Below are 27,692 nucleotides of genomic sequence, written 5' to 3'. Positions count from 1 at the left end.
CCCATAAGGATCTGTTCTGGGACCCCTACTTTTCATGATTTTTATTAACGACCTGGATGTGGAGGTGGAAGGGTGGGTTTGCAAGTTTGCAGATGACACAAAGGTTGGTGGTGTTGTAGATAGTGCAGAGGATTGTCAAAGACTGCAGAGAGACATTGATAGGATGCAGAAGTGGGCTGAGAAGTGGCAGATGGAGTTCAACCCGGAGAAGTGTGAGGTGGTACACTTTGGAAGGACAAACTCCAAGGCAGAGTACAAAGTAAATGGCAGGATACTTGGTAGTGTGGAGGAGCAGAGGGATCTGGGGGTACATGTCCACAGATCCCTGAACGTTGCCTCACAGGTGGATAGGGTAGTTAAGAAAGCTTATGGGGTGTTAGCTTTCATAAGTCGAGGGACAGAGTTTAAGAGTCGCAATGTAATGATGCAGCTCTATAAAACTCTGGTTAGGCCACACTTGGAGTACTGTGTCCAGTTCTGGTCACCTCACTATAGGAAGGATGTGGAAGCATTGGAAAGGGTTCAGAAGAGATTTACCAGGATGCTGCCTGGTTTAGAGAGTATGCATTATGATCAGAGATTAAGGGAGCTAGGGCTTTACTCTTTGGAGAGAAAGAGGATGAGAGGAGACATGATAGAGGTGTACAAGATAATAAGAGGAATAGATAGAGTGGATAGCCAGTGCCTCTTCCCCAGGGCACCACTGCTCAATACAAAAGGACATGGCTTTAAGGTAAGGGGTGGGAAGTTCAAGGGGCATATTAGAGGAAGGCTTTTTACTCAGAGTGGTTGGTATGTGGAATGTACTGCCTGAGTCAGTGGTGGAGGCAGATACACTAGTGAAGTTTAAGAGACTACTAGACAGGTATATGGAGGAATTTAAGGTGGGGGCTTATATGGGAGGCAGGGTTTGAGGGTCGGCACAACATTGTGGGCCGAAGGGCCTGTACTGTGCTGTACTATTCTATGTTCTATGTTCTAAAAAGTGGATGCAGCCCAGTCCATCACAGGTAGGCCCTCCCCACCATACAGCACAGAGTGTTGTCAAAGGAAAGCAGCATCTACCCCACCCCCCAGGCCATGCTAACTCCTCACTGCTGTTGTCAGGAAGGTGGTACAGGAGCCCCAAGTCTCACACCACCAGATTCAGAATAGTTATTACCCCTCAACTAACAGGCTCTTGAATCACTCATTTTCACTTCCCCCATCACTGAGATATTCCTACAACTTATGGACTTACTTTCAAGGACTCTCATCTCATGTTCTTGATATTTATTATTTTCATTATTATTACTTCTATTTGTATTTGCACAGTTTGTTGTCTTTTGCACAGTGGTTGCACATCCTGTTGGTGCAGTCTTTCATTGATTCTATTATGGTTATTCGATTTCTTGTGTATGCTCACAATAAAAAGGAATCTCAGGGTTGTATATGGTGACAAAGGGTATATGTACATTGATAATACATTTACTTTGAAATAAAGAATCATAGAAAATAACAAATAAGACAAAATAAAATTGGAGAAGATGTATCACAGTACTTCTCGTGAAAACCTTCTGTTTATTGTCAGTATAGTAAGTTCGCTTTATTTTATCATTTGTCTACGCCAACATTAAACAGTTCATCAAACATTTTCAATGCATATCAAATCAAATAATCTAACAAGTGATACTGAGCTACACTTTGTTGACCAAAATAACTCACCAAATCCTTGTAATCCTGGTGGATTTCTGTATAAGATAACTTGTTTTCTTCTTCATCATCAAAAACTGAAATAGAGGAAAAAATAACCATCTACACTAATGTGTTCAATAAACACTGCATCTAACACTACACCTTACTGCTCCGTCATCCGTAACATATTTTCATGATTCAGTTAAAAAGGTGACAGTAAGAGTGATATGAGGAATACATTAACACTGAGTTACATACTATATAACTTGTCTTGTTAAATCTCAGAAGGCCTAAAACTCTGCTACATGACAAAGCACTGTAAATTCCGTTCAATATATGAAGGGAACAGAATGAACATCAATCTAGCTGTTTACCTGCACAATTGTGTTCGATAAAATCAGTGACTGGAATAATCCAACACGGGCTGCTCAAAAACCCAGCAATCCCTTCCACTACCCACTCTTCCATTTTTTTTCCTCGAGCTGAAAGCAGAGCGACTCAGCTCACCACCAGGACGCCAAAGTTCCCGGATGAAAACTACTCCAAATATGTTTCCTTGACAACCAACGAGCTCAACCTGAAAAGTAACAGTTTGGTCTTTCAAGCCCAAAGAAGACATGCGTCATAACAAGTCAAAGCCAAGTTTGTTCTTCCGAGCTCTGAGTCTCCAGCATTCCGCCTGAATAATAGACAGGAAAGGTTGCGCGCACAATGCCGTTTATGACAGGGTGCTCAAACGCATTGCTTCCATTCAGCCAGCTTTAAGCTTGAAAACCAATTCTGCGCCTGAGTATAGCGTTTGTTTTCTTAATTAAGAATATTATGTGCGTAGCCATCAGATAATAAAACTGTTTCTATTGTCACGGTCTCTAATTTCAAACATAAATGGAGTACTTTGAGGCATATTGACACTTTTTAAAAGCAGGCTTTTCTCTAAAAGCATAATTTCAATGCACAGCTGACTAGCCCCCCTCCTTTTCAAACATGAGTCACTTTCTCATTCAAAATGTTACTACCCCTGATCTACCATATCAAATGTATCTATCAACCCTGTGCCAGCCGACATATGCTGCCTCCATTTCTGGGAAGTGTTTGTTCGGACCTAAGCCTGTTGAGATATGATTCTGATGCATTCATCAAACCCCAATGTTACATGTACGAGGGCTACAGAGTCTTTGGAATAAACTCTAGGTTATTGCAAGACAAAAACTCTCTTAACTATTCCTTGGCCTCCACAGATATTGCCTGACTTACTGAGAACCTCCAGCATATTTCCACTTAATCTACAAGCAGATCTATTGCACTTCTCCCAATCTCACATGTGGCCTCTCTACATTGGAGAAACCAAATGCTAATTGGCTGATTGCTTTGTAGAGTGCCTGTGCTCAGTTCCCAGTGGCTATACTGAGCTTGTTGCATGTCATTTTAAATCTCAATCAAACTGCTATTCGAATCTGTCTCTGATGTTTGGGCAACTTGCAACCTTCTGGACAGAACACTGAATTTTCCAACTTCAGGTAAACTGCTCTCTGATTGCATACAATCCTACTAAATTATTTCCTTGTAGTAAATATGCATGCTTAATATCATTTGATATGTTTTAATCATCCTCCATATATTTTGTCGTGTCTCACCTTCTCTTTCCAGCTCTGTTTTGAAAGCAGCTGCTCCGATTCTGAACGGACCTGAAAAGTTGACTGGTTTCTCCTTCCACAGATGCTGCTTGACTGGCTTAGATCTGTTTTTGTGATCGCCCATGATTTTATTGAAAGACAGAGCAAACTCAAGGTGACAATTAACCCATTCCTGATCCTGTTTCTTGTGTGCTTGCATGCTAGTATGTTGAATTGAAATAAGACAAAAAAAAGACGTATGCAGGACACAAATACCGTCTTGGATGTACAGCTCAGATTTATGCTCAGAGTGTCTGGATGAATTGCTGCATTGTTGTTTGCCCTTTATGCAAATGTTCAATGACCGTAAGGAGACAGAAGAGTGTAGACAGAAGAGATTGGAATCTGGGGAAAGAAAAATAAACTCATGAAGGGTACTCAACGGGGCAAACATCCTCCGTGAAGGCAAAGAGATCGTCCACGTTTTGGGACGAGACCCTGAATCAAGACTGAGATCCCTTTACCTCCATAGATACTGAATTCCTCCAGCATTTTGTTCAGCGTCATTATTTTTGTTTCCATCCAGACGTGTGATGTATTGTTGAGATTGAGTAAATAAAGAATAGTTTCAGTCGTTGAAATTAAATTGATTGGCAAAAGAATCAAAGGAATGCTATAAATATTGTGTATTTTTGAAAGAAGATGTTTGTTGCAGTGAACAAATAATGCGAAGATGGGAGGAAAGAGCAGAGAGCCGGCATTGACCAGCGACTCTTTATTAAGCGGTTCGGCGCAGGCTCTATGAGTTGAATTGCATTAGTTGGGACTGAAGTATCTTTGATCCAATGCACCATTGTTCATTCCCTAAACAATACAACTGCAGATCTTTGTCTCTATGTATATATTCTATATTACTGGATGACGGTATCGCCCTTACGTTGATGATGTAAAATTGTTTTTTAACTGCAATCGCTTCTTCTAATTAAAATGCTCAGCATTTCCGCTCTAGCGGAAAGGAACCGCAGCGGTTACTTTTCCATCTTATATCTTCTATGTTTTCGTCCGTCTCTCGCGTCATTACAAAAGTCATCTCAGCTTAAATAATCACGATTAATGAAGACGGGGGAGGGAAGAAAAGCATTTATTAGCTGGATTTGGATGTGTTTTCACGTAAGCACCATGAAATTTCATGGGAAGTTTCGCCAATGTGGTTGCAGAATCTGTGCCGTTAGGCGTCACTATTGACTCTTTGTTTTTTGTGGCTTTCAGTATTTCAACCAACATTATCTACAATATGTTCTCGACATATAATTGCAAATAATAATAAATCACATTATCTGATTTTTTTTAAAAAATCCCAATCTTCGCGGGCCTTTTTCCTCTGCGGCTGGAAGATGACGGAATGATACATCTTGGGAGGGGTGAGGCGGATGGATCTCATGTCTTTGGATGGTCTGAATGGGAGCGGGGAGCTCGTGCAGGGTTGTGACACGGCTCAGTGAGTGACGGCGGACGGCCGTTAGTCGGCTCGTGCTGGAGCGGGGCTGAGGCGTGTGGTGGTGATCAAAATACCGTTAAGATGCTACCGTATGTTCATCAAGCATCAGCTATCAGCCGTTCCTCTTATTTATGGTTTAAGTAAAGGATAGACGGTTAATGAATGCCGAATTGCATTCGTCAGGATTCTAGTTGTTCAAAATAATTATTTGTGTTAAAATTCGTCAAAAGAGTTACAAATGATTGGAGTCTGACGGCTTTCCGTTGGAATTCGCTTCTGCGGGAAGAAGGCAATTTTCTTGAAGGGATGTGGACGCTATAATATATAAACATGAATGTTGTATTGTCTCGATTGCATTGCAATCGATCAATATTAAACCAAGCGGTTTAAACGGATGCTTTGTGAAACTAGCTTTTGGTTCTGCGTAGGATGCTAAAATCGGAATACGAAGACAGAAAACAGCAGTGGATTATATATTTTAAGATATTTCATTTTTTTGTTGTTGATTGAAAATGGAGAACGATTTTACCACGCTTGTTGAGCAGTTTATGTCAGATCCCTTGGTAACTTGGGTAAGTACTTAACTGATTTCAAATATTTATATTAATGATTATAATTATGAGCTCTATGCTGAAATGCTAAAATACAATAACGTTCGCTATTTTCAATCCCTGCTCCTTTATAGGTAAAGACTTTCGGGGCGTTAACTCCGGCAAATGGAGGAGTACTTTTGGAATACATGGAGTTGGTTGACGGCGTCTTTCTTAGTAACATAATGGTTCAAATGTAAGTAAACACATGCATTTGGACAATTCGTTTTAATATATCTGTTTTCCATATTAAAAATTAAAGTACATCGTAAAATAAAAAGATGAAAAAATATATATTCCACAGAACTGAAATCCCTTTACAGTAGCCTTTTGACGCCCCACGGCGAGACTGGTATTCCCTCGAGAAATCATTCATCATCCTTTTTAAAGAACGATATCCTCAAAGGACCAGGGACTCATTTGGTACATTGTACTGTTGTTTTCCGCGCTAACCTTCCTCCCCTATTCTGTAGAACGGTTTGATTTCTAAAGACAATTTTGGTTAATGTGAAGTTTTTTTAAAAATCCAGTCAAGGTGATGCAGCATTTCTGTACATGTAATTGATAGCACACATGCATTATTTTGCCGCTTTCTGTTTTTTTGTAATGTGGTACTTAAGGCATGCAAATCGACATTTTCTTGAACTTTTTACCCGTTTTATGTTTTAAATGTTGCCTCCACAACGTGTATCCAGAGCAAGTTAAAATGTCTGACTTCTATCACCTATTTATTGCTGAGGTTTTATAAGTACAAGAAAAAGAGTGTGAAATATGAGGACTAAATGGAAAGGAACATTTAAAGTTGGTAATTTAGGTAGAAGGAAAATATTGGAGCAGATGCTTTGTTTAAATTCTGTTATCTCATTCTGTCAGACATTATTATCAACTGGTCTATGTGTTTAAATCTTAAGGCAAAATGGATTTGGGATCATAATTGCATACTACACAAAACAATAATAGAAATAATCAACTGGTTAGGCAGGATCTGCAGAGAGGGAAAATTTTCAGATTGATGGTCTGCCATCAACATAAAATACTTTTGGTTTTATTGCAGATTGCTAGCTTTAGCCATATATTGCTTTTGGACAGGTAATATTTCTCAAATGTCTTGGAAAATTTTTCAAGCCTTCATTGCAGCTTCAATTTGGAACAGCTTGAACCATCACAGTATTCTCAGGAGAAAGTGAAGTGGATGATTGAGATCATAATTGCAAATACCACTTAGTAGTTATGCAATAATCATGACTAATCTTCATCTGGATTCCTGAGGGTCTGGGCCCAAAACAGTGATTGTTCATTCTCCTCTATAGATGCTACCTGGCCTATTACTTTCCTGTGGCTTCTTAGTGATTGCAAAGTTGCTGATACTTGATGCTGCAATCGAAGATTAGAGTTCATTGTTTTGGATATTTTTCTTCCAATTTCTGCATCAAGCATCTATTTGGATAAAACAAGATAAACCTAAAGCATCAACATCCCGAAATAACTATAAAATGTTAAAATAATCTACAGTATTTCTTTACAGACAGTAGCAACTCTAAGATATGAGTTTCTATTTTCCTTTAGTCTCAATACTAAAATGTTTCTACCCTTCCGTATAAATGCTTTTGTTCTGCTTGTATATTATTGTGCATAAGTTGGTAGCTCCTTGGACCTGGGGTTACTGCCCGGGGGGGGTGGGGGGGTAGCGTGGAATGGTTGGTATGGAGATGTCTGAAATTGCTGTGAGATCCTTGGTATTTAACTAAGCTGATGATCATAGTTATAGAGAAATACAGCAGAGAAGTGGGTCCTTTGGCCCATCTACTCCATGTCAAAACCATTTAAACTGCTTACTCCCATCAACCTGCACCAGGACCATAGCCCTCCATACCCCTATATCCATGTACCTATCCAAATTTCACTTAAACATTGAAATCAAGCTTGTGTGCACCACTTGTGCTGACAGCTCATTCCATGCTCTTCTGACTCTCTGAAGAAATTTCCTCGAATGTTCCCTGAACTTTTCTCCTTTCACACTTAAACTATGACCTGGTTGAAGTCCCACCCAACCTCAGTAGAAAATCTCTGCTTGCATTTATCCTATCTAGACCCCTCAATTTTGTATACCTCTATCAAATCTCCTCTAAATCTAATATATTCTAAGGAATAAAGCCCTAATCTATTCAATCTTTCCTTATAACTCAGGTCCTCCAGACCCAGCAATATCCTTATACATTTTCTCTGTACTCTTTCAACCTTGTTTACATCTTTCCTGTAGGTGGATGACCAAAACTGCACAAACTACTCCAAATAAGGGCTCACTAACATCTTATACAACTTCAACATACCTGTGATGCCACTTTCAATGGATTATGGACCTGTATTCCCAGATCCCTTTGTTCTACCACCTTTCTCAGTGTTCTACTGTTCATGGTGTAAGACCTACCCTGGCTGGTCCTACTGAAGTCCAAAACTTCACACTTGTCTGTATTAAATTCCATCTGCCATTTTCAGCCGATCTAGATACCTCTGGAAGCCTTGCTAGTCTTCCTCACTGCCCACTACACCCTTAATCTTGGTGTCATCGGCAAATTTACTGATCCAGTTAACCACATTATCATCCAGATCATTGATATAGATGACAAACAACAAAGGACCCAGCATTGATCCCTGCAGCACACCACAGGCCTCCAGACAGAGAGGCAGCCATCTACTACCACTGTCTGGCTTCTCCCACAAAGCCAGTATCTAATCCAACTTGCTACCTCATCCTGAATGCCGATTGACTGAACCTTCTTGACCAGCCTCCCATGCAGGACCTTGTCTAATGCCTTACTAAAGTCCATGTAGATAGCATCCACTGCCTTGCTTTCATTCACTTTCCTAGTAACTTCCTCAAAACTTTATAAGATTGGTTACACATGACCAACCACACACGAAGCTGACTATCCTTACTCAGTCCATGTCTATCCAAATTCTTATATATCCAGTCCCTTAGAAAACCTTCCGGTAGCTTTCCAACAATGATGTCAGACTCACTGGCCTATAATCTCCTGGTTTATGTTTAGAGCCTTTTTTAAACAGCAGAACAATATTGGCTATCCTCCAATCCTCAGGTACCTCCCCTGTTGCTAAGGATGATTTAAATATCTCTGCCTCCTGTAGGGTCTGAGGGGACATCTTGTCAGACCCTGGGGATTTGGGGATTTATATCCACTCTGATTTGCCTCAGGGTAGCAAACACCTCCTCTATAATCTGTACAGGGTCCATGAAGTTGATACTGTTTCGCCTTGTGTGTGTATGTGTGTGTATATATATATATATATATATATATATATTAATATCGTATAATTCCTTGGGATTCTCCTTCACCTGGTGGAGCAACATGCTTTCTTTTAGCCTTACAGATTCCTTTCTTAAGTGTTCTCTTGCATCATTTGCAAAGATGTAATGCTGAATTGTTTCTGATATACAATCTCAATTTTATTGTATTATGGTCTCATTATAAAATGAACCTGTGTGTTAACTGAATAGCATTTTACAAAAATTATTAAGTGATGGCCAACATTCTATTTTCAGCCAGTTGATCAACTGATCCCTTCTGCAATTCCTATCAAGTGTTTTCTGCATGCTTTTTCAGCAACTGTTTTGTAATTACATTACTTAACTTAGAAGTAATTAACTGTTCTTTTGCCATCTTTACAAAATATCTAAAAAGTCCCTGCTTTTTAAAGTGGCACGATAAGAGAAAACCTTCTTAAAATGATCTGGTGTTAATTAATGTTGGTAATATTTATTACAAATGTTTAGAATGGAGACAATTAATTTTCTCCAGAGTATCACATAAATTTTGGCCATCACATTTTTGTAGGTATGTTTCATTTCAATATCAGCTATTTCTTGTGCAATTTCTTAAGAATTAATTTCTTCCTAGTATTAAATATTACAACGTTTTCCCGAATATTAACTGCAGTAAAATTAACAATAGCTGTTAGCCTATTTGTAAATATGTGATTATTTAAGACTGCCTTGGTGTTCCTTTTTTTTCAAGTAGACTTATTTGTTTTTACTAGTTTTAAAACTTAAGGTGTTAAGATGGTTAAGGTTAGTCCTGTGGATTTGTAATTGTATAATACTTTATTGTTAGATCCTTTAATGTTAAAGGTTTATATTAAATTTGATTTTTTTTTTTTGGTGTGCCAATGTTTCAAATACAGCTATCGACAGATGGCCAGATATCTGTTGTCAGATTGGTGTCTGGATACAAGCTCTGCTATCCCATTTTATTATCAAATTTCTGATCTGATGGATTTTGGTCAGTATGTCAGTGATTCCCAATGGTTCATTTGTTCATGAAAGTTTACTTTTTAGAAGTGTTCAAAAGAGAGGTTAATCATAATGTATTTCCTGCCAACCACTAGTCAAATTTTTTTTTTACTGTAGCCAATGAATTCTACATTCTACTGGAGAAGGATGCCTTTGCTGTTTTTTTTTCAAAAACTGCTGTAGATGAAATTGATGTTAGCTGTCATAAGTAGGTTACTCAAATGCAAATAGCTGAAGGTCATTCTCTGCACTGTGCTGCCTATTGACTTTGTGGAGCTGGCCTATTTTGCCAGACTACTTGTCAGTGAAGCATTCTAAGTTCCAAATTTACAAAGAAATCCGTTCATCTGTAGTATGCTTATTGTCTTGGAAAAGATCCAGATAGTGACAATTAAGTTGGCCTTTGGCACTGGACTATTCTGTTGTGTAAATATGATGCTTGAAAATGTTCTGTCTTCCGAATATTAACTGATTACTGCAAATATTATGAAATACTGATTTGTATTTTCATAGAAAATCTAGCATTTCAGCACAGAGCTATTCATCAAGTTTTAAAACCTGCGAATAACATAAGGCATGTTTAATTTATATGGCAGTGTTGCAAATTTACCATATTTAATCTTTTAGAAATTTTGCAATTTGAGAAATAAAATCGTAAACTGCACATGAGGAAAGAGAAACAGAAGATGCCGGAACATTTCAGCTTTGTCACAGCTATACAAGGAAATGCTATACCTATTGTTACTATACCTATATTCTAGTGAATTGGGGAAAGGAGCAGTGGGGTTGGATAGGATAGCACATCATTCCTCCTATATTTCCCAGTGTTGTCAGTTATCTTATTTCAAAATATTCAGTTTTGAGTCCTAATGAAAGGGTTTAGCCTGAACCGTTGACTGTTTATTCATTTCCATAGATGCTGCCTGACCTGCCAAATTCCTCCAGCATTTTGTGTGTGTTTATTCAGTTTAATGTTTATTTGTCCCTTTTAACTTTGCAATAATTTTCAAAATACATTTGTATAACTGTCCTTAGTTGCATTATTCATTTTCATGACATGAGATCTATTCATAAATTTAATTTGGGTAAACCCAACCAAATAACACAAGGATAATATATTTGATGTAATGGACTATGCAAATTGTATTGTTTGAGTTTTAAAGTCATTACATATTGATGTTGGGAGGCTTGTAGTGAATTTTGGTCATTGGGCTATACTGAGCTGGATCTGTTCTTTAGCCTAGCTGTTAGCTGGCCAGATGTGAAAAGATGTCTGGCAAGGTGTAATGAGGCCACAGAAGCAAGATTGCTTTAGGCAATGTATTGCTGTAGTTCCCAATGTCCAAGTGGCCTTTGACATGACGCAAAGCTAGTTGTAGAACTTCTAGTCTTGCGTGACACTCAAAATCATGTAAAAAGAAAATAAACGTAATAGGATCATGTATTTCCCACATCTCCAGACCTATAATCTTTGTGAAATCTTTGGATTCTGATCTTGCACTGTCAGATCCTGTACAAGAGAAATAGATTTATACAAGGCAGGACTTCTCTATTGGTCTCCCGCATGGTGTGAAGTGATAGAGCAGAATAACAGATGCACCAACATCTGTCACTGGACTTGCAAAGTAGGCAGTGGATTGCTAATAGTTCCCTTTGGAACCACTGTGCATACAAATCATGGTAATGTTAAGGTATGACCATAAAGTTAGAAAAGTTAAATCTAAGGCATTGCAACTATTGAAATTGGTTCATTCAGTTTTTCATTTTATTGATTGCTTTGTCTATGGCAGGAAATATTTTTCCTGAGTTTTTTCTTGGAGGGGTAAAATCAATAATTGGAAAATAACTGAGTAGTTAAGTAAAAATAATTTAGTAGGGTTTACACAAGGCAGACCATAAATCAGATTTATTACTTTTCTCCTTGATAAAGTGTTCATTATTCCTATAAAGAAATAGTTAAAGCAATGGTAGAAAATTTTAGTATGAAATGTTTGCCTCATGAACAGGATAATCAATTTCATATTATAATTTATTGAGATACAAAGCTGTGATGTTTGAAGTCTAGCTAAGCAAACTCCGTTATTTTTTCAATGAATAGGACAATTGTTTTATGACATGTTATAGTATGGAAATTTCTAATGAAATTCAAAGAAGTGCTCCAATTATGGCAGCTCCTACAATGACTCTGGCTTATAAACTAATAAATCTGAAAGTAAAATAACAAAAAGAGTGAGAAAAATCTATAGTATCCACCATGGCAGCTCCATCTGTCAATATTACAAACAAGTGCAAAAAAATCCCTCTAACAGTTTAGACAAAACTTGAGAAGTTACTCTTTTCATTCCATCTCATAATAATTCATAATTGAAGTTTTTAGCCCCACAATCTTTTTTTTTAAAGCTATACTATTTGTTGGTTTAGAGTTTCCTTGACAACAAAATCAGTGCTATGTTCAAACTTGTGATCCATAATTTCCTTTAGATTATTCCTTCTCTTCAACCCAGATAAGTGTGAGGTGGTTCATTTTGGTAGGTCAAATTTGAAGACAGATTATTACCAATGGTAAGACTCTTGGCAGTGTGGAGGATCTCAGAGATCTTGGGGTCCATGTCCATAGGACACTCAAAGCTATTGTGCAGGTTGACAGTTTTGTTAGGAAGGCGTAAGGTGGCATTCATCAACTGTGGAATTGAGTTCAAGAGCTGTGAGGTAATGTTATAGGTATATAAAACCTTGGTCAGATCCCACTTAGAGTACTGTGTTCAATTCTGGTTGCCTCACTACAGGAAGAATATGGATACTGTAGAGAGAGTGCAGAGGCGATTACAAGGATGTTGCCTGGATCGGAGGGCGTATCTTATGAGAATAGGTTGAGTGAACTTCGCTTTTTCTCTTTGAAGCGACAGAGGATGAGAGGTGACCTAACAGAGGTGTATAGGATGATAAGGGGCATTAATCATGTGGATAGCCAGAGGCTTTTTCCCAGGGATGAAATGGCTAACATGAGGGGGCATACTTTGAGGGTGCTTGGAAATGAGTACTGAGGGGATGTCAGGGGTAAGTTTTTCACATAGAAAGTGGTGGGTGCGTGGAATACACTGCTGGTGGTGGTGGAAGAGGATACAATAGGGTCTTTTAAGAGCCTCTTGAATAGGTACAAGAGAGTGAGTTTGTTGAGTGCTAATAGATAATGACAAACTGCTCTAAAGCACTGAGCTTACTAGGGGATCAGCTATACTGGATTGGGTGTTATGTAATGAACTGGAGGCGATTAGGGAACTTAATGTAAAAGAACCCTTAGGAACCAGTGATCACAATATGATTTGAGTTCAATTTGACATTTGATAGGGAGAAAGTAAAGTCTGATGTAGCAGTATTTCAGTGGAGTAAGGGAAATCACAGTGGTATGAGAGAGGAGTTGGCCCAAGTAAATTGGAAGAAGCTGCTGGCAGGGATGTCAGCAGAGCAGCAATGGCATGCGTTTCTGGGAAAAATGAGGAAGGTGCAGGACAAATGTATTCCAAAAATGAAGAAATACACAAATGGTTAAATAGTACAATCATGGCTGACAAGGAAAGTCAAAGCCATTGTAAAAGCAAAGGAAAGGACATAGAACAAAACAAAAATTAGTGGGAAGAGAGAGGATTGGGAAGTTTTTAAAAACCTACAGAGAGCAACTTAAAAATCATTTGAAGGGAAAAGATGAAATATGAAAGCAAGCTAGCAAATAATATCAAAGTGAGTACTAGAAGTTTTTTTCAAGTATGTTAAAAATAAGAAATGAAAGTGGATATAGGACCGCTAGAAAATGAGGCAGGAGAAATAATAACGAGGAACAAGGAGATGGCTGATGAAATAAATGAGTTCACTGTGGAGGACACTAGCCAGTATGCTTGATGTTGTAGTGTGTGAAGAAAGAGAAGTAGTGCAGTTACTATCACGAGAGAAGGTGCTCAAAAAGCTGAAAGATCTAAAGGTACATAAGTCACCCGGACCAGATGTACTGCATCCTAGGGTTCTGAAAGAGGTAGCGTTAGAGATTGTGGTGGCATTAGAAATGATATTTCAGAAATTATTGCACTCTGGCATGGTGCCAGAGGACTGGAAAATTGCAAATGTCACTCTCTTCTTTAAGAAAGCAAGAAGGAAGGCAGCAGAAAGGAAATTGTGGAACAGTTAGCTTGACCTCAGTGGTTGGGAAGATGTTGGAGTCAATTGTTAAGGATGAGGTGATGGAGTGCTTGGTGACAGAGGACAAGATAGTACAAAGTCAGCATGATTTCTTTCAGGGAAAATCTTGCCTGATGAGCCTGTTGAAATTCTTTGAGGAGATTGCAAGTAGGATAGATAAAGGGGATGCAGTGACTATTATATATTTGGACTGTCAGCTGGTCTTTGACAAGGTGCCACACATGAGGCTGTTTACCAAGCTAAGAACCCGTGGTATTACAGAGAAGTTACTAACATGATTGGAGCATTGGCTGATTGGTAGAAGAGGAAAAAGTGGAAATAAATGGATCCTTTTCTGGTTGGCTGCCAGTGACAAATGGTGTTCCGCAGGGGTTGGTGTTGGGACTACTTTTTATGCTGTATATAAATAATTTAGATGATGGAGTAAATGGCTTTGTTGCCAAGTTTGCAGATGATATGAAGGTAGGTGGGAGAGGCAGTTAGTATTGAGGAAACAGGATACAGAAGGACTTAGACAGATTAGAAGAATGGGCAAGGAAGTGGCAAATAGAATACAATGCTGGAAAATGCATAGACATGCACTTTGGTAGTAGAGGTAAATGTACGGACTATTTTCTAAACGGGGAGAAAATCCAGGAATCGGAGATGCAGGGGGACTTGGGAGTCCTTGTGCAGAACACCCTGCAGGTTAACTTGCAGGTGAGTCAGTGGTGAGAAAGGCAAATGCCATGTTAACGTTCATTTAAAGAGGTTCAGAATTTAAGAGCAAGGATGTGATGATGAGGCTTTATAAGGCACTGGTGAGGCCTCACCTTGAGTATTGTGAACAGTTTTGGGCCCCTTATCATAGAAAAGATTTGCTGGCATTGGAGAGAGTCCAGAGGAGGTTCACAAGGATGATTCAAGGAATGAAAGGATTACCATATAAAGAACATTTGATGGCTCTGGGGCTGTACTCGCTGGAATACAGAAGGATGAGGGGGGATCTTGTTGAAAGGCCGAGACAGAGTAAATGTGGAAAGGATGTTTCCCATGGTCGGAGAGTCTAGGACAAGAATGCACAGCCTCAAGATAAAAGGATGCCCTTTCAAAATAGAGATGCAGAGAAATTCTTTACCCAAAGGGTGGTGAATTTGTGGAATTTGTTGCTACATGCAGCTGTGGAGGCCAGGTTGTTGGGTATATTTAAGGCAGAGATTGATAGGTTCTTGACTGGAATAGGCATCAAAGGTTACGGGGAGAAGGCCGGGAACTGGGGTTGAGGAGGAGATTTTTTTAAAAAAGGATCAGCCATGATTGAATGGCGGAGCAGACTCGATAGGCCAGATGGCCTGATTCTGCTCCTATGTCTTATGGTCTGTATGTAGAGCTTAGAAAAATAGAGAACTATGCGCTAGGGAAATTCTAGGCTGTTTCTAAAGTAGGTTACATAGTCGGCACAGCATTGTGGGCCGAAAGGCCTGTAATGTGCTGTAGATTTCTATGTTCTATGTTTTTAATTATCTCCAAACACACAAGTTGGGCACTTGGGTCCCCACCTGTCAAAATATTCTGCCTGCAGTGCATCTGGTAGAACCCTCCAGTCGATTGGTAAATTGCATTGCATGGTGAAGCTGAATGGTAGCCAAGTCAATGGTGTGTGTGTGTGTGTGTTACCTAACAGGCCATCTAGATCTGAATGTACTTGCAGTGAATGAATGGACAAGCTTGGTCTCTGGAGCATCCCTCTGGCTGAGGTCTGTACAAAGAACATTGCCCTTTCAAATCATGTCAGTCAACGCTATACCACCATCAGTTTGTCAGGTCATAAAACAACTGTAAAAACCACTATCCAACAGTGTTTCAGGATGGTTTAGGTTGCTGCACCAAACTGCAAGCAGAACTTCATCTCTGTCCATGCACAAAGCCAGTCTTCTGTCCCAAAAGACTGGTATCAGTCGCAGCCTTACCGATCATGGAGAACTAGATTGCCTGCAGCAAGCTGTTGTGATCATAGCTGTCAGCTGTTCACGTTGGGCAGCTCGAACAGTCATCAAGAATGCCAGTGGTACTGTGGGATTGTACACAGACTGTTCAACTGATCACAATGCAGCTTTGGAAAAACACCAGTATCCATTTTCAGGACTGACAGATCCCTTCACAAAATTGAAAGGGGTTGCTACTTTACAAAGTTGGACTTGACTGAAGCCTACCTCCAGGTAAAAGTGGCAGAAAATTCACAGGAACTTCTCACCATTACAACACAGAGGGTTGTTTTCCTTCCTCCGAATCTGCCTTTCAGGGTAAATGCGGTACCTTCAACTTTGCAACAGCTTTTGGACAGCGTGCTGTGTAGTATTGATGGTGTTGCGGCTTACCTTGACAACACTCTAGTGATAGGCACAGATCAGACAGAACTATGTCATTTTGAACAAACCATAAGACTTCGGGCAGAAAAATGCAGCCTCCTGATATTTATGAAGTTTATCATAGATGAGCATGGTAATCTAGAATTGGAAAACATCATTGCTATCTTAAAGATGCCTCCATAATCAGATGTCAGCATCTTAAGATCAATTTTGGGCATGATCAGTTACTATTGATCAGTCCTTCCAGCAATGCACCAGTTGAGGGAGCCACTCAGTGCCCTGCTCAATAATAGTGCCATATGGAAATAGTCCAATCAGTGCCATGAGGCTTTGATCAGTTGAAGAATATGCAGTCATCTGACTTTCTTGATGCATTTCAACCCAGAGCTGTCAATCGTCGTCACAACAGATGCTTCCAACTGTAGGGTGGATGCTGTCATATCCCACAGCTTCCCTGATGGTTCCTTAAAAGTTGTCTTGCATGCAGCCAGATCACTGACCATGCAGAAAAGATCTATGGACAAATCAGAAAGGAAACCTTGGGAATCATCTTTGCTGGGAAGAAATTTCACAATATGCTTTATAACAGATGCTTCACTCTCCTTACTGATCATAAGCCACTGTTGTCCATCTTTGAGTCCAGGAATGTCATCCTGATGTATACAGCAAACTGTCTGCAAATGTGGGCAATGATGATATTGACATACAATTTTGAAATCAGATACACATCATCCCATGAACTTGGTCAAGCAGATGCCCTCTTCAGACTTGTGGATTAGCAGGTTATTGAAAACAAAGTCATGGCTGTCATTTCAATTGATCATGAAACCCAGCAGGTTGTATGGGATGCTGTTGAAGCTCTTACAGTCATGGTCAACAAGCTCAGAGCAGAAACTGTTGCAGATCCTCTTCTTCAGTGTATCTACAGATACCTCTGACAAACAGCCATTCAAAGTTGGGGAAGATGTTGTACCTTTCTACCGAGTTTGTGCATTGCTCTCAACTATGGACTCCTGCCCAATGTTTGGAGACTATAGTAATTCCACTTAGACCAAAAATACTGAAACAATTCCACTGTGGTCACCTGGGTGTAAATCAAATGAAAGCCCTAGCGTTAAGCTTTGTGTACTGGCCAGGCATAGATGAAGATGACACACCCATATGTAAGCAGTGTACTCGGTGCTCTGTGGCAGTAAAGAATCCAAATAGAGCCAATCCACAACCATGACTGCAAGGTACCAGACCTTGGAGTCATGTACATAGTGACTTTTCTGTCCCAGTCAATGGGGTGTACCTCTTTGTTCTGGTTGAAGCCTATTCCAAATAGCCAGAAGTATTACTTAATGAAGTTGACAACAACAGAGGCTACCATTCCACAGCTGCTGCAATCTTCAGCTGCTTCGGGATGCAAGAAACGCTTGCTTCTGACAACCTTCAGTTCACAACAGTTTGCTGTATTCTGCCAAAACAGAATTATCCACATGCACTCACCCCCATATCATCCACAATCCAATGACCAAGCAGAGAAGTTTGTGGATATCTTCATACTTTTGCTTCTAGAGTCAAGAGTGGAAGGAACATCGGCTGAGGTTCTCAAGACATTTCTACTAACATATCGCATCCAGGCTTCGAGGGGAAATCTCCAGTGTTGGATGCATTGCTGTCACAGTGTCCAATATCCAAGACAGCAGATTATCAGGTGCACAAAGACAGCTACACAGAACTTGGTCAATGGGAGAAGTTCAAACTAAGTTTATTATGGAAGTCAATATATGTCACCATATATAACCCTGAGATTTATTTTCTTGTAGACTATCACAATAAATACAAGGAACACAATAGAATCAATGAAAGACTGCATCCAACAGGACAGGTAGCAAACTATGTGTGTGTGTCTGCAAATACAAAAAGAGAGGAAAAAATAAGCAAAAAATATAAAGAACAAGATGATTCCTGAAGCTGAGTCCATAGGTTCTGCAAGCCTGGATCTGTAGCATGGACCAGACAGTATTGCAATGGTCAAGACCCCTGGGTCAGATTGTAAAATGAATGAGAAAAGTGCTGTTCGAATTTATAGACGGACATCCCTGGCGTTGCCACGTCAAACAGTTGTGGTCACATACTTCTGAAGGCACAACAGGTTTGTCAGATAAACACAGAGCTGGGCCTCCATACCTTCAAGGAAGGGTTCGATTTGCCCTGAATGAACCAGCTGCCAGCACCAGCACAGCCACAAGCAACATCATGGAGAGAATGTGACAGCCTGCAACCATGAAGTTGGATTGATCGTCAGTGGAAGCTGATTGATCCAATCCAATTCAACCCTCGGCTCAAATCCTACAGATAATCAAGCTTTTGAGGAAAAGGGATAGCTATACTCATTTAAGGACTCTTGTTATTTCATGCTCATTATTTATTGCTATTTATTTATATCTGCATTTGCAGTTTGTTTATAGTTCTTGATGTTTACAGACTCTGTTTAATTACTTTTCTATAGATTTGCTAAGTATGCGTGCAGAAAAGAATCTCAGGGTTGTATGTGGTGACATGTATGTGCTCTGATAATAAATTTTACTTTGAACTTTCTTCAAGAGAGGTGTGTTATGGTAAGCTGAGACAACCAATGCCTATTGGTTGGCTGACAACCAATTTCAGTCTGACTTAAGCTGATTGTTAGGAACAAAGACCAATGCCACAAGTATGCTTGTTAACTGTTTAAATAGTCATGCTCTTGATGCACTGAGATTTTTTTTTTGGTTTTTTGATTTTTACTAAATAAAGGTTCACTTCGTGTTCTGGCTTTTTTTAAAGGTACAACGTGGAACAAGCCACAGCACCCAGCAACCCACTTATTTAATCTTAACCTAAACCCAAGACAATGGCCAATTGACCTACTTAACCAGAGCATCTTTAGTTTGTGGGAGGAAACCAGAACACCCAAGAGAAACCCATGCATTTATAAGGAGAGTGTACAGACACCTTACAGAGGATGCTGGAATTGAATTCCTAACAGCCTAAGCTTCAATAACATTGTGCTAACTGCTGCACTACTGGAGCATCTATGTTGTGTCCATTTTTTATCTCTTGGTTTCAGGTCTCATCAGTACTCATAGGCAAATGAACACATTTGTCTTCAACGTTTTAAGTACTTTTACTTTTTTTTTAAAAAAGGGAAGTTTGTATATAAATGCATTTCACCTCCATATTGCTTTCGAAAGTGATCTCTACCCTATGTGTATCTTTGAAAAACTTTTCAATTTGGAAATATGTTAAGAAGGCTAAAACGATAATTTAGGTCATTGCATTGATGCATTCTGGGAAAATAATACTAGTATCATTTGACTAAAGCTCATATTTGTCAATGAAATGGGTGTGTGTGTGTATAGAATGCATTTGGCTTTTAGAATAGGCTTTTGTTATAGTGAGCAATCCTTAATGCCAAGGGCATTAAGCCTAGTGTCTGAGTCAACTAAGCAAGTGGTGCGGCTGGAGCTGACAGTCCCATGGGAAGATAGCTTGGAAGAGGCCTTTGAAAGGAAGCTCTCCAAGTACACAGGACTGGTCAGCAACTGTCAGCAGGCTGGATGGAGAGCGAGGTGTCTTCCAGTGGAGGTTGGTGGTAGGGGATTCGTAGCCCATTCTTTAGTTAGAGCCTTCAGCATTTTGGGCATCAAGGGAGAGAGGAAGAGGAGAGCCATCCACAGTACCACCGATGTGGCAGAGAGGGCCTCAAGATGGCTGTGGCTCAAAAGAGGGAAGCCATGGAGTCATAAGTAGCTAGCCATCTGGACACAAGCTGGGGTCTGATCAGCCCCGGCTGGGTCACCTGGAGGAGGTTGTATGATGTTGAAAGACCCGAAACACCGGATGATTCCAAGAACATCACTGAAGATGTGTCCAGAAGCATCAATAGATGTATGTACACAGCAGAAGACAGAGTATTTACGTGTTAGCAATAGGCAGCACAGTTGCATCCAAAAAGTTTACTATCCACTCTACTGACAAATGCTCTGAAAGTCACTGCAATCTATGCAGACCATTGACACACGTATTCAGAAATTATAAAGCACAACCAATTGATTATCGATATAATTGGTTGTTGGAATTGTATTAAAGTCTTGTAAAGATTTTAGCTAACTAGACTATCATGCATTACAAAAGACTGTAATGTTATAATGGAGAGAATAGAAAAGTGTTTGTGGTCAGAAGATTTGAATCAATGGTGTATGCCCCTATTGATGATCCAGCTAAAAGTGGTATTGTTACAGTAAGATTTGCTCACGATCAGCTAAGACTGGTTTGAATGTTTCAATGCATGCAGATCTCCATAATATTCACTTTACAGAGGAGAAAACAAATACAGGACCTTTGGCAGCAGAAGCTATTCCAAAGGAGGTGAAATAAATCTTGAAGGAAGGAGGCAACTTTCCTGAACAAATATTTTGCATGGATGAGAGAGGCTCTTATGCTCTTATGCATGTTCATTTTAAGATGGGGAAAAAAACTACTCCAAGCTTCAACAAAACCAGAGATCACTTTGCTGTTCTCACTGTGGGCAAAGCAGAGGGTGACTATAAGTTTAAAGCTTTTGTTATTGCAGCATTTTGTGACCTGAAGGCTGTAAAGAGACACTTGTAGGCCAATTAGCCAGTGATGGGAGCTAATGAAGTCGGGATACTGGGACACAATATCACATTTCCACCCTTCTTAATCAAACAATATTGTGCAGGGAATAAACTGGATAAGTAGGACTTCTTAACAGTTGACAATACCCTTGGACACCAGGTTAACGTTGATGACTTGATTAATAATGACCAGGTAGTGCTTTCATCCCCTGACACCAATCCCAGGGATCAAGGTGAAGTTATTACCTACAGTTTGTAATGAGACATTGAGTTAATTGACAATAAAACATGCCCATCGTTCAGGAAGCTTGGAAGAAATGTAACATAATGGCTGCATTGCCCTAGCTGCCTCCTGGGTAATGTGGCCCAAACAACAATGACTATCATATGGAAGTAATTATGGTCAGTGTGCATGTATGATGCCTTTTACATTAAAAAAAAAAGTCTCCAAATTATAAATGAAGCTGCGTTGGATGCAGTAGACCAGGTTTTACAAAAGAATTAATAGAATCACATAAGCAGGATCTCTTAATGAAGAGGCATTGAAACAATGCAAATTGGTCACAGAGGAACAAGGAACCATCAGCATCACATTCAAGAATAGCTACTTCAATCATATGGTTCTTGAACCAGACATCAAAACCCCAATCACTGTTGTTTAACAACAAAGATGTCCCCCGCTTTTCGAACGTTCGCTTTACGAAACATCGCTGTTACGAAAGACCTACATTAGTTACCTGTTTTCGCTAACAGAAGGTGTTTTCACTGTTACGAAAAAAGCAGCGTGCACTCCGAGAGGCCAAGCTCCTCCCCCAGAACTGCATTCTAGCCGGCATTGCTTAAACACGTGCCTGTGAGCAGCCATTAGCAAGATGAGTACTAAGGTATCGGAAAAGCCTAAAAGAGCTCGTAAGCGTGTTACACTTAGCATAAAACTAGACATAATTATGCGTTTTGATCGTGGTCAACGAAGTAAGGAAAAAGTGAGCTTGGCTTGTGGAAGTTGACGAAGATGATGTTGAAGAGGTTTTGGCATCCCATGACCAAGAATTGATGAAGAGCTGATGCAATTGGAAGAGGAAAGGATAACGAGCGAAACCGAATGCAGTAGCGAACGGACAAAAAGTGAAGTCGTCCAGGAACTGAAGATGAAGCAACTGCGTGAGATTTTCACTGCAATGATTACAGAAAAGTACGACTTTAATTTTGAAAGGGTATGTAGGTTTAGGGCAAATTTGCAGGATGGTTTGAGTGCTTACAAAGAACTGTATTATAGAAAATTGCGTGAGGCTAAGCAGTCAAGCATACTGTCACTTTTCATGCCTTCCGCATCAGCCACAGTAGACGACGAACATCGACCTTCGACATCGAGGCAGGCAGACATAGAAGAAGATGACCTGCCTGTCCTGATGGAAACAGACGATGATGAGATGACACCCCAGTGTCCCACCACCCCAACCCCCGGGCCGCGGACCGATACATTGCTGCAGAGAATACAGCGGTAGCTGGAACGCACCCAACAATCTTTAAGAAAAAAGCTGAAATAAACAAGCTAATTAATTAGGTGCCACCTGGCACGTAAATGTCGGCTCAGATCAGAGACGATTGCTGATTGCGTCACCTCTGATCTGGGCCGACATTTACGTGCCGGGTGGCACCTAATTAATTAGCTTGTTTATTTCGGCTTTTTTCTTAAAGATGTGCTGGGTGTATCCCGGCTACCACTGTACCGCTGCATGCTTCGCGGATCAGCCTAACACGCCATCATCAGTGTGCTCAGCGCTGACTTCCCAATTCCGGTAAGTAATACTACATTGTACATACATTATTTCTACTTTATATAGGTTGTGTATTTTTATGTGTTATTTGGTATGATTTGGCAGCTTCATAGCTTAAAGGTTACTGGAGAGAGTGTTTCTGCCGAGAGCGCTTGCATAAGATTTTCGCTACAGAGAACAGTGCGGCAATGATTGTGGAAAAGTATTTCTACTTTATATAGGCTGTGTATTTATCATATCATTCCTGCTTTTACTATATGTTACTGTTACTTTAGGTTTTATGTGTTACTTGGCATGATTTGGTTGGTTATTTTTTGGGTCTGCGAACGCTCACAAATTTTTCCCATATAAATAAATGGTAATTGCTTCTTCACTTTACGACATTCCGGATTACGAACCATTTCATAGGAACGCTCTACCTTCGGATGGCAGGGGAAACCTGCATTATGATCACTTTGCAATGTTCTTTCTATTTAAAACAAAAAGTTTGTTTTTATTTGTCTTTCTTGTGAGTATTTCTTTCAGTATATGATGCTCTGTGCCTGTGATCCTATCGCAAATAAGTTTTCCATTGTACCTGAACATAAATATACTTAAGCATGTGACAATAAATTTGATTTTGACCTCTTGCTGTTGCCAACATCAAAACTGTTCATTATGAAAAGCTTTTTGAGGGGTTCTGCATATTGAGAAATCAAGAGCCATCTTTGGAGATGTTGATCCCAAAATGGAGCTAGAATCTATATACTACTAAAATTCTCATGTTCTCTCTGTCTGTTTGTGACCTCCAATTAACCCAAAAGGTGCGTTACAGCGGCACTTTTTTGACTAAATTGACTTAAAATGTGCTAACTTACAGAATGCATGCAAAGTTCAGGGTTACATATTTGTATAAAATTGCTCACTCGTCAATCAACAGGCCCCGCTTTCCACAACCTGAGCCGATTCCAGCTTTAATGGAAACCACGACACGACACCCATGACGCATGCATACAGCCAGCTTCAGCAGTGCCTCACGATGCTCACAGAGCCGATTCCACCTTCCATGGAAACCGCAACGCGACACCACGATGCATGCACACGGCCAGCCTCAGCAGTGCTTCACGATGCTCACAGCAGCAACATCAACCGCAGCAAAAGGGCAGGGCTATCATGTCCATTTAGGAGAGTGCCAACCACATCATCAAGAAAAATCAGCATCCTGGAGGCTTTGGTGTTACTGCTTCATATCTTCTATCAAGCATTAGGGTAAAAAAAAGTATGGGCAGTCTAATTATGCCATGTGGAAAGAGAAGGGGGGCATTATGGTCAAGAGATGATGCCAAATGTCGTCAGGAAGTGGCAAGGAGAGGGAGAGAAGAATCGGATGAGGCCAGAGCTGCATGACTCCAGGATCAAAGAGTGAGGACAAATGGTAGAAGAGATGAAGGATGAAAGGGCTGCATGTCTCCAGAATGACAAAAACAGGGAGAGGAGGAGGAGAGAGAAAGAGACAGGAGAAAAGGAAAGATCAACTCGAGAATATGCGGCAAAGCGTAATTATTGCGAGAGTTGCTGAAGACAACAATGGCTGCTTTCAATGACAATATCTCAACAGAGAAAGAGCAAGGCAAAATGCACGACTTGCATGGCGTAACATTTCTGCTGATGTTGGTACGATGACCAGAGTATGCCCTCGCTGTCGTGCCTTCCTATTCACTGGAGAAACTGCAAATTTCTGCTGTATGAAGGGAAAGTTCAGCGATTTCCGTCAGCTTCTAGCAGTTGTGAAACGCGGAAATGATGCTGATGTGGAGAATTCATGCATAAAAGATATCCTACTTATTGAGAAGCTTCATCAAGTTTCAATTGAAGAGAAACATGCAATTGAGTGAGGAAGAAGGACGATATTCTGAGTTCTTATTGGATGTTAGAGAAGACAAGATTGAGAAAAATGAAAACGATGAAATCAAATTACCTGAAGATATGATTCTGCCAACAAAAACTATGGAAGAATGCATTGATTTCATCTACCCGGCATTCGACAATCCTGCAGAACCGTTCTCAAGGAATTCTATCTTGGTTCCTCTCAATGAAATGATGTGAAAAATAAACTGCACATGCATTAGACGCTTCCCTGGAATCTTGAAAGAATACTGTTCCTTCAGTGCCGTAAGTGAAGGAGCTAATACCACTCATTCCTCAACAGAATTCCTTAATTCAGTGGAACCCTCTGGATTGCCACCACATAAACTGGAGTTGAAGAAGGGATCTCCCATCATTTCAATGAGGAACTTGGATCCACCAAGGTTGCAGTGGAACGCGAATGATGGTGGAAGAACTACACGACAATCTCAAGTAGCAAAGATAAATATTGGTGCGTTCAAAAATGACATTGTCATGATCCCAAGAATTACTCTCAATTTATCAGAAGGGGAGGATGTCCCTCTTCAGCAGAGCCAGTTCCTGATATAGTCATGCTTTGCTATGACTATACATAAGTGTCATAAACTTCTTTCAATCTACCCGGTGCAAAGACATCACGTATTACGGTGAATGTAACTTTAACTCTTTATTAGCAAGTTACCAGAGAGACCCCTTCCTTAAGCACTCTTTTGGGCTGCTCCGGGGGTCTCTGGTTTCTGAAACAAATACAGTGCTTTTTATACATATGCAGTCACGTACATAGATACAGATGGGTTCACCACCTTAGTTCCTGTACAGAGGAGTATTGTTTAACTTATCAGCCATAAATTATTTGTGTAACAGCTCAACTACCCTTGTGTCTGGGAGCAGCCAGACAAAGGCTTACCCCTCAGTTTCTCATGCTTGAAACAAGCATTCGTTAGCTTATTTAGCAAGCGCTATGTTTCTTACAGCAGTTAAACAATGGTACAAATTGTTCTATAAACAAGGACTGAAGTTATCTTGTGAGAAATACTTATACTTCTATGCTTTTTTGAAAGTCTTAGCCGCTATGACCCTTACAAAATGGCCAGGGTCACAAGAGGCCTGCGAGGTGCTAACTTCTTAACATTACATGACAAGAGGCCTGCGAGATGCTAACTTAACATTATGTTACATAAGGCACAAGGCCAAACGATGGAGAATGTGTGGATTTATTTGAAGAAACTGGTATTCCAGCATGATCAGCTGTATGTGGCTTTAAGCCGGGGAAAAAGAAATGAAAACATTGGAGTATTCTTGAAGGGTGGCAGATCAACCAGAAATGTTGTCATCAAAAGTATCCTTCGTTAAACGAGGAGGAGCTATATTTGTCTTGCTACGCGTCTTTCTTCTTTAATTTAAACAGTTTTTCTTCTTTAATTTCCAAAGCACATCACATCAGGCAGCACTACCTTTCTCTCAAAGGGTGCCCCAATGGGTCACTGGGTTGTCTAGTTAATTATAACAATAAGATGAAAAATGCTGTATTTTGCAAAATGGAGCTTTCTCGGTTGAAGAGAACTATCCAGATAATGACTTCAAGGCAAATACATTACTCATCCATGAACAGTCACAGAAAGTGCCTGAGCTGGCTGATACTACAACTCCATATGCCTGCCTGTTTATGGTTACTTCTCACCTTGTTTTCAAAAATTGTTTCTAAGAAGATTCTATATGCACTGGCCTTTGAAGAGAGTTTCAAGGACTGACAATATCCCAAGTGAAGAAATTTCACCTATTTAATTTTCATTCATAATAGGCAGTTGTTGAGATGAATAGAAACAAATGCTGGTTTTCAGATATGTGTGGAAAAGTTTAAACTGAGGTTGAGTGAGACTAGAATTGGAGGTCAAAGGTTAACTGAAATATTTTAGAAAGTTCTCGGGAGGAACTTCACACAAGGTGGCGTGATTGTGGAATGAGCTGCCAGCAAAAGTGGTAGACGCAGGTTTGATTGCAAAGTTTAAAAGTAGTTTGGATGAATTCTTGGATGGGAGGGGCATGAAGGGACAGGTATGGGTCATTGGAGCTAACAGTTCAGCACAGATTAAATGGAGCAAAAGGCCTGTTTCTTTGTTTTAATGTTCCATGGTCCCGACTCTATTCATTTTGTCCAGTCACAGCACATAAATTCTTCTTAAAAAAAAAGCATAAATGTTTTTGCACATGTGATTTTAACATTTGTTTTTGAAGGCTGAAGACCAGTCTTTTAAAAACCGAAGTTATATTCTGTGGCTTGTAGAACAAATCAATCTGAATCACTATGTTCATAACCTAGTAAGTTTCTTATAATAGTGGAAGCCAGGCTTTTGTAATTTGGATATTTATGAGTCTTGGAGAGGGAATGGGAGGTTGTGGAGTTTCGATGCACTGTGTCATTGTCTTTTGAGATGCCAGAGAGTGAGAATTTGATGTGAGTTGAAGAAATTCTAGAGTTGTTGTAATGCATTTTGTAATTGGTAAACCCTGTGACAATGGTGTGGCTACAGCAGAAGGTGTGAATAGAAACATAGAAAACCTACAGCACAATACAGACCCTTCAGCCCACAAAGCTGTGCCGAACATGTCCTTACTTTAGAACTACCTGGTCTTACCCATGGCTCTCTATTTGTCTAAGCTCTATGTACCTATCAATCAATGTTGAAGGTTTCAGGAAAAGATGCCAATCAATTAGTCATACAATATTTTTTCCTGAGCAGTTGAAGAGCCATACCCATTTGGACAAATGGAGAGTATCCCATCCAATTCCGAGCTGTGTCCTGGAGATGATGGAAGATGTTAGTCAACAATGTCAACAAAACAAAAGAACTGGTCATTGATTTCGGGGGGGGGTGGATGGCAGTGCATATGCTCCTGTCACAAGATTGAGAGCTTCAAGGTGCAAGGACATCAATAACCACACTGATATCACAGCAAAGGAAACTCAACAATGCTTGTGCTACTTAGCAGACTAAGGAAACTTGGTATGTCCCTGTCAAACCTTACCAATTTTTCTATGCACCATAAAAAATATCCTATCTGGATGTAAAACTGTTTGGTATGACAGCTGCTCTACATGTGACCTCAAGAAACTGTAGAGAATTGTGGACACAGTTCAGCACATCACAGAAACTAGCCTCTCCTCAATGGACTCGCTGCCT

General features: G+C 40.0%; 2 protein-coding genes across 17 annotated transcripts in view; one reads left to right on the top strand and one right to left on the bottom strand.

The window, feature by feature from the left end:
• Positions 1-2,198, bottom strand: part of cfap36 (cilia and flagella associated protein 36) — a 112,391-nt gene extending 110,193 nt beyond the window's left edge. For both annotated transcript variants that reach the window (XM_072265262.1, XM_072265263.1), the window contains exons 1-2: positions 2,049-2,198; positions 1,705-1,769 (exon numbers count right to left, since the gene is read on the bottom strand). In XM_072265262.1, the coding sequence (XP_072121363.1) occupies positions 1,705-1,769; positions 2,049-2,142 (159 nt within the window). In that variant the 5' untranslated portion in view covers positions 2,143-2,198. The remainder of the gene's footprint in view (positions 1-1,704; positions 1,770-2,048) is intronic.
• Positions 2,199-4,799: 2,601 nt separating this feature from the next.
• The window catches only part of LOC140201331 (girdin-like), a 279,872-nt gene continuing 256,979 nt past the window's right edge, over positions 4,800-27,692 (top strand). For all 15 annotated transcript variants that reach the window (XM_072265254.1, XM_072265249.1, XM_072265248.1 and 12 more), the window contains exons 1-2: positions 4,800-5,357; positions 5,471-5,571. In XM_072265254.1, coding sequence (XP_072121355.1) covers positions 5,298-5,357; positions 5,471-5,571 — 161 coding nt within the window. In that variant the 5' untranslated portion in view covers positions 4,800-5,297. The remainder of the gene's footprint in view (positions 5,358-5,470; positions 5,572-27,692) is intronic.

Source organism: Mobula birostris, chromosome 8 (assembly GCF_030028105.1).
Source record: "Mobula birostris isolate sMobBir1 chromosome 8, sMobBir1.hap1, whole genome shotgun sequence".
Lineage (NCBI taxonomy): Eukaryota > Metazoa > Chordata > Chondrichthyes > Myliobatiformes > Myliobatidae > Mobula > Mobula birostris.
This window is presented reverse-complemented; position numbering and strand designations above follow the sequence as displayed.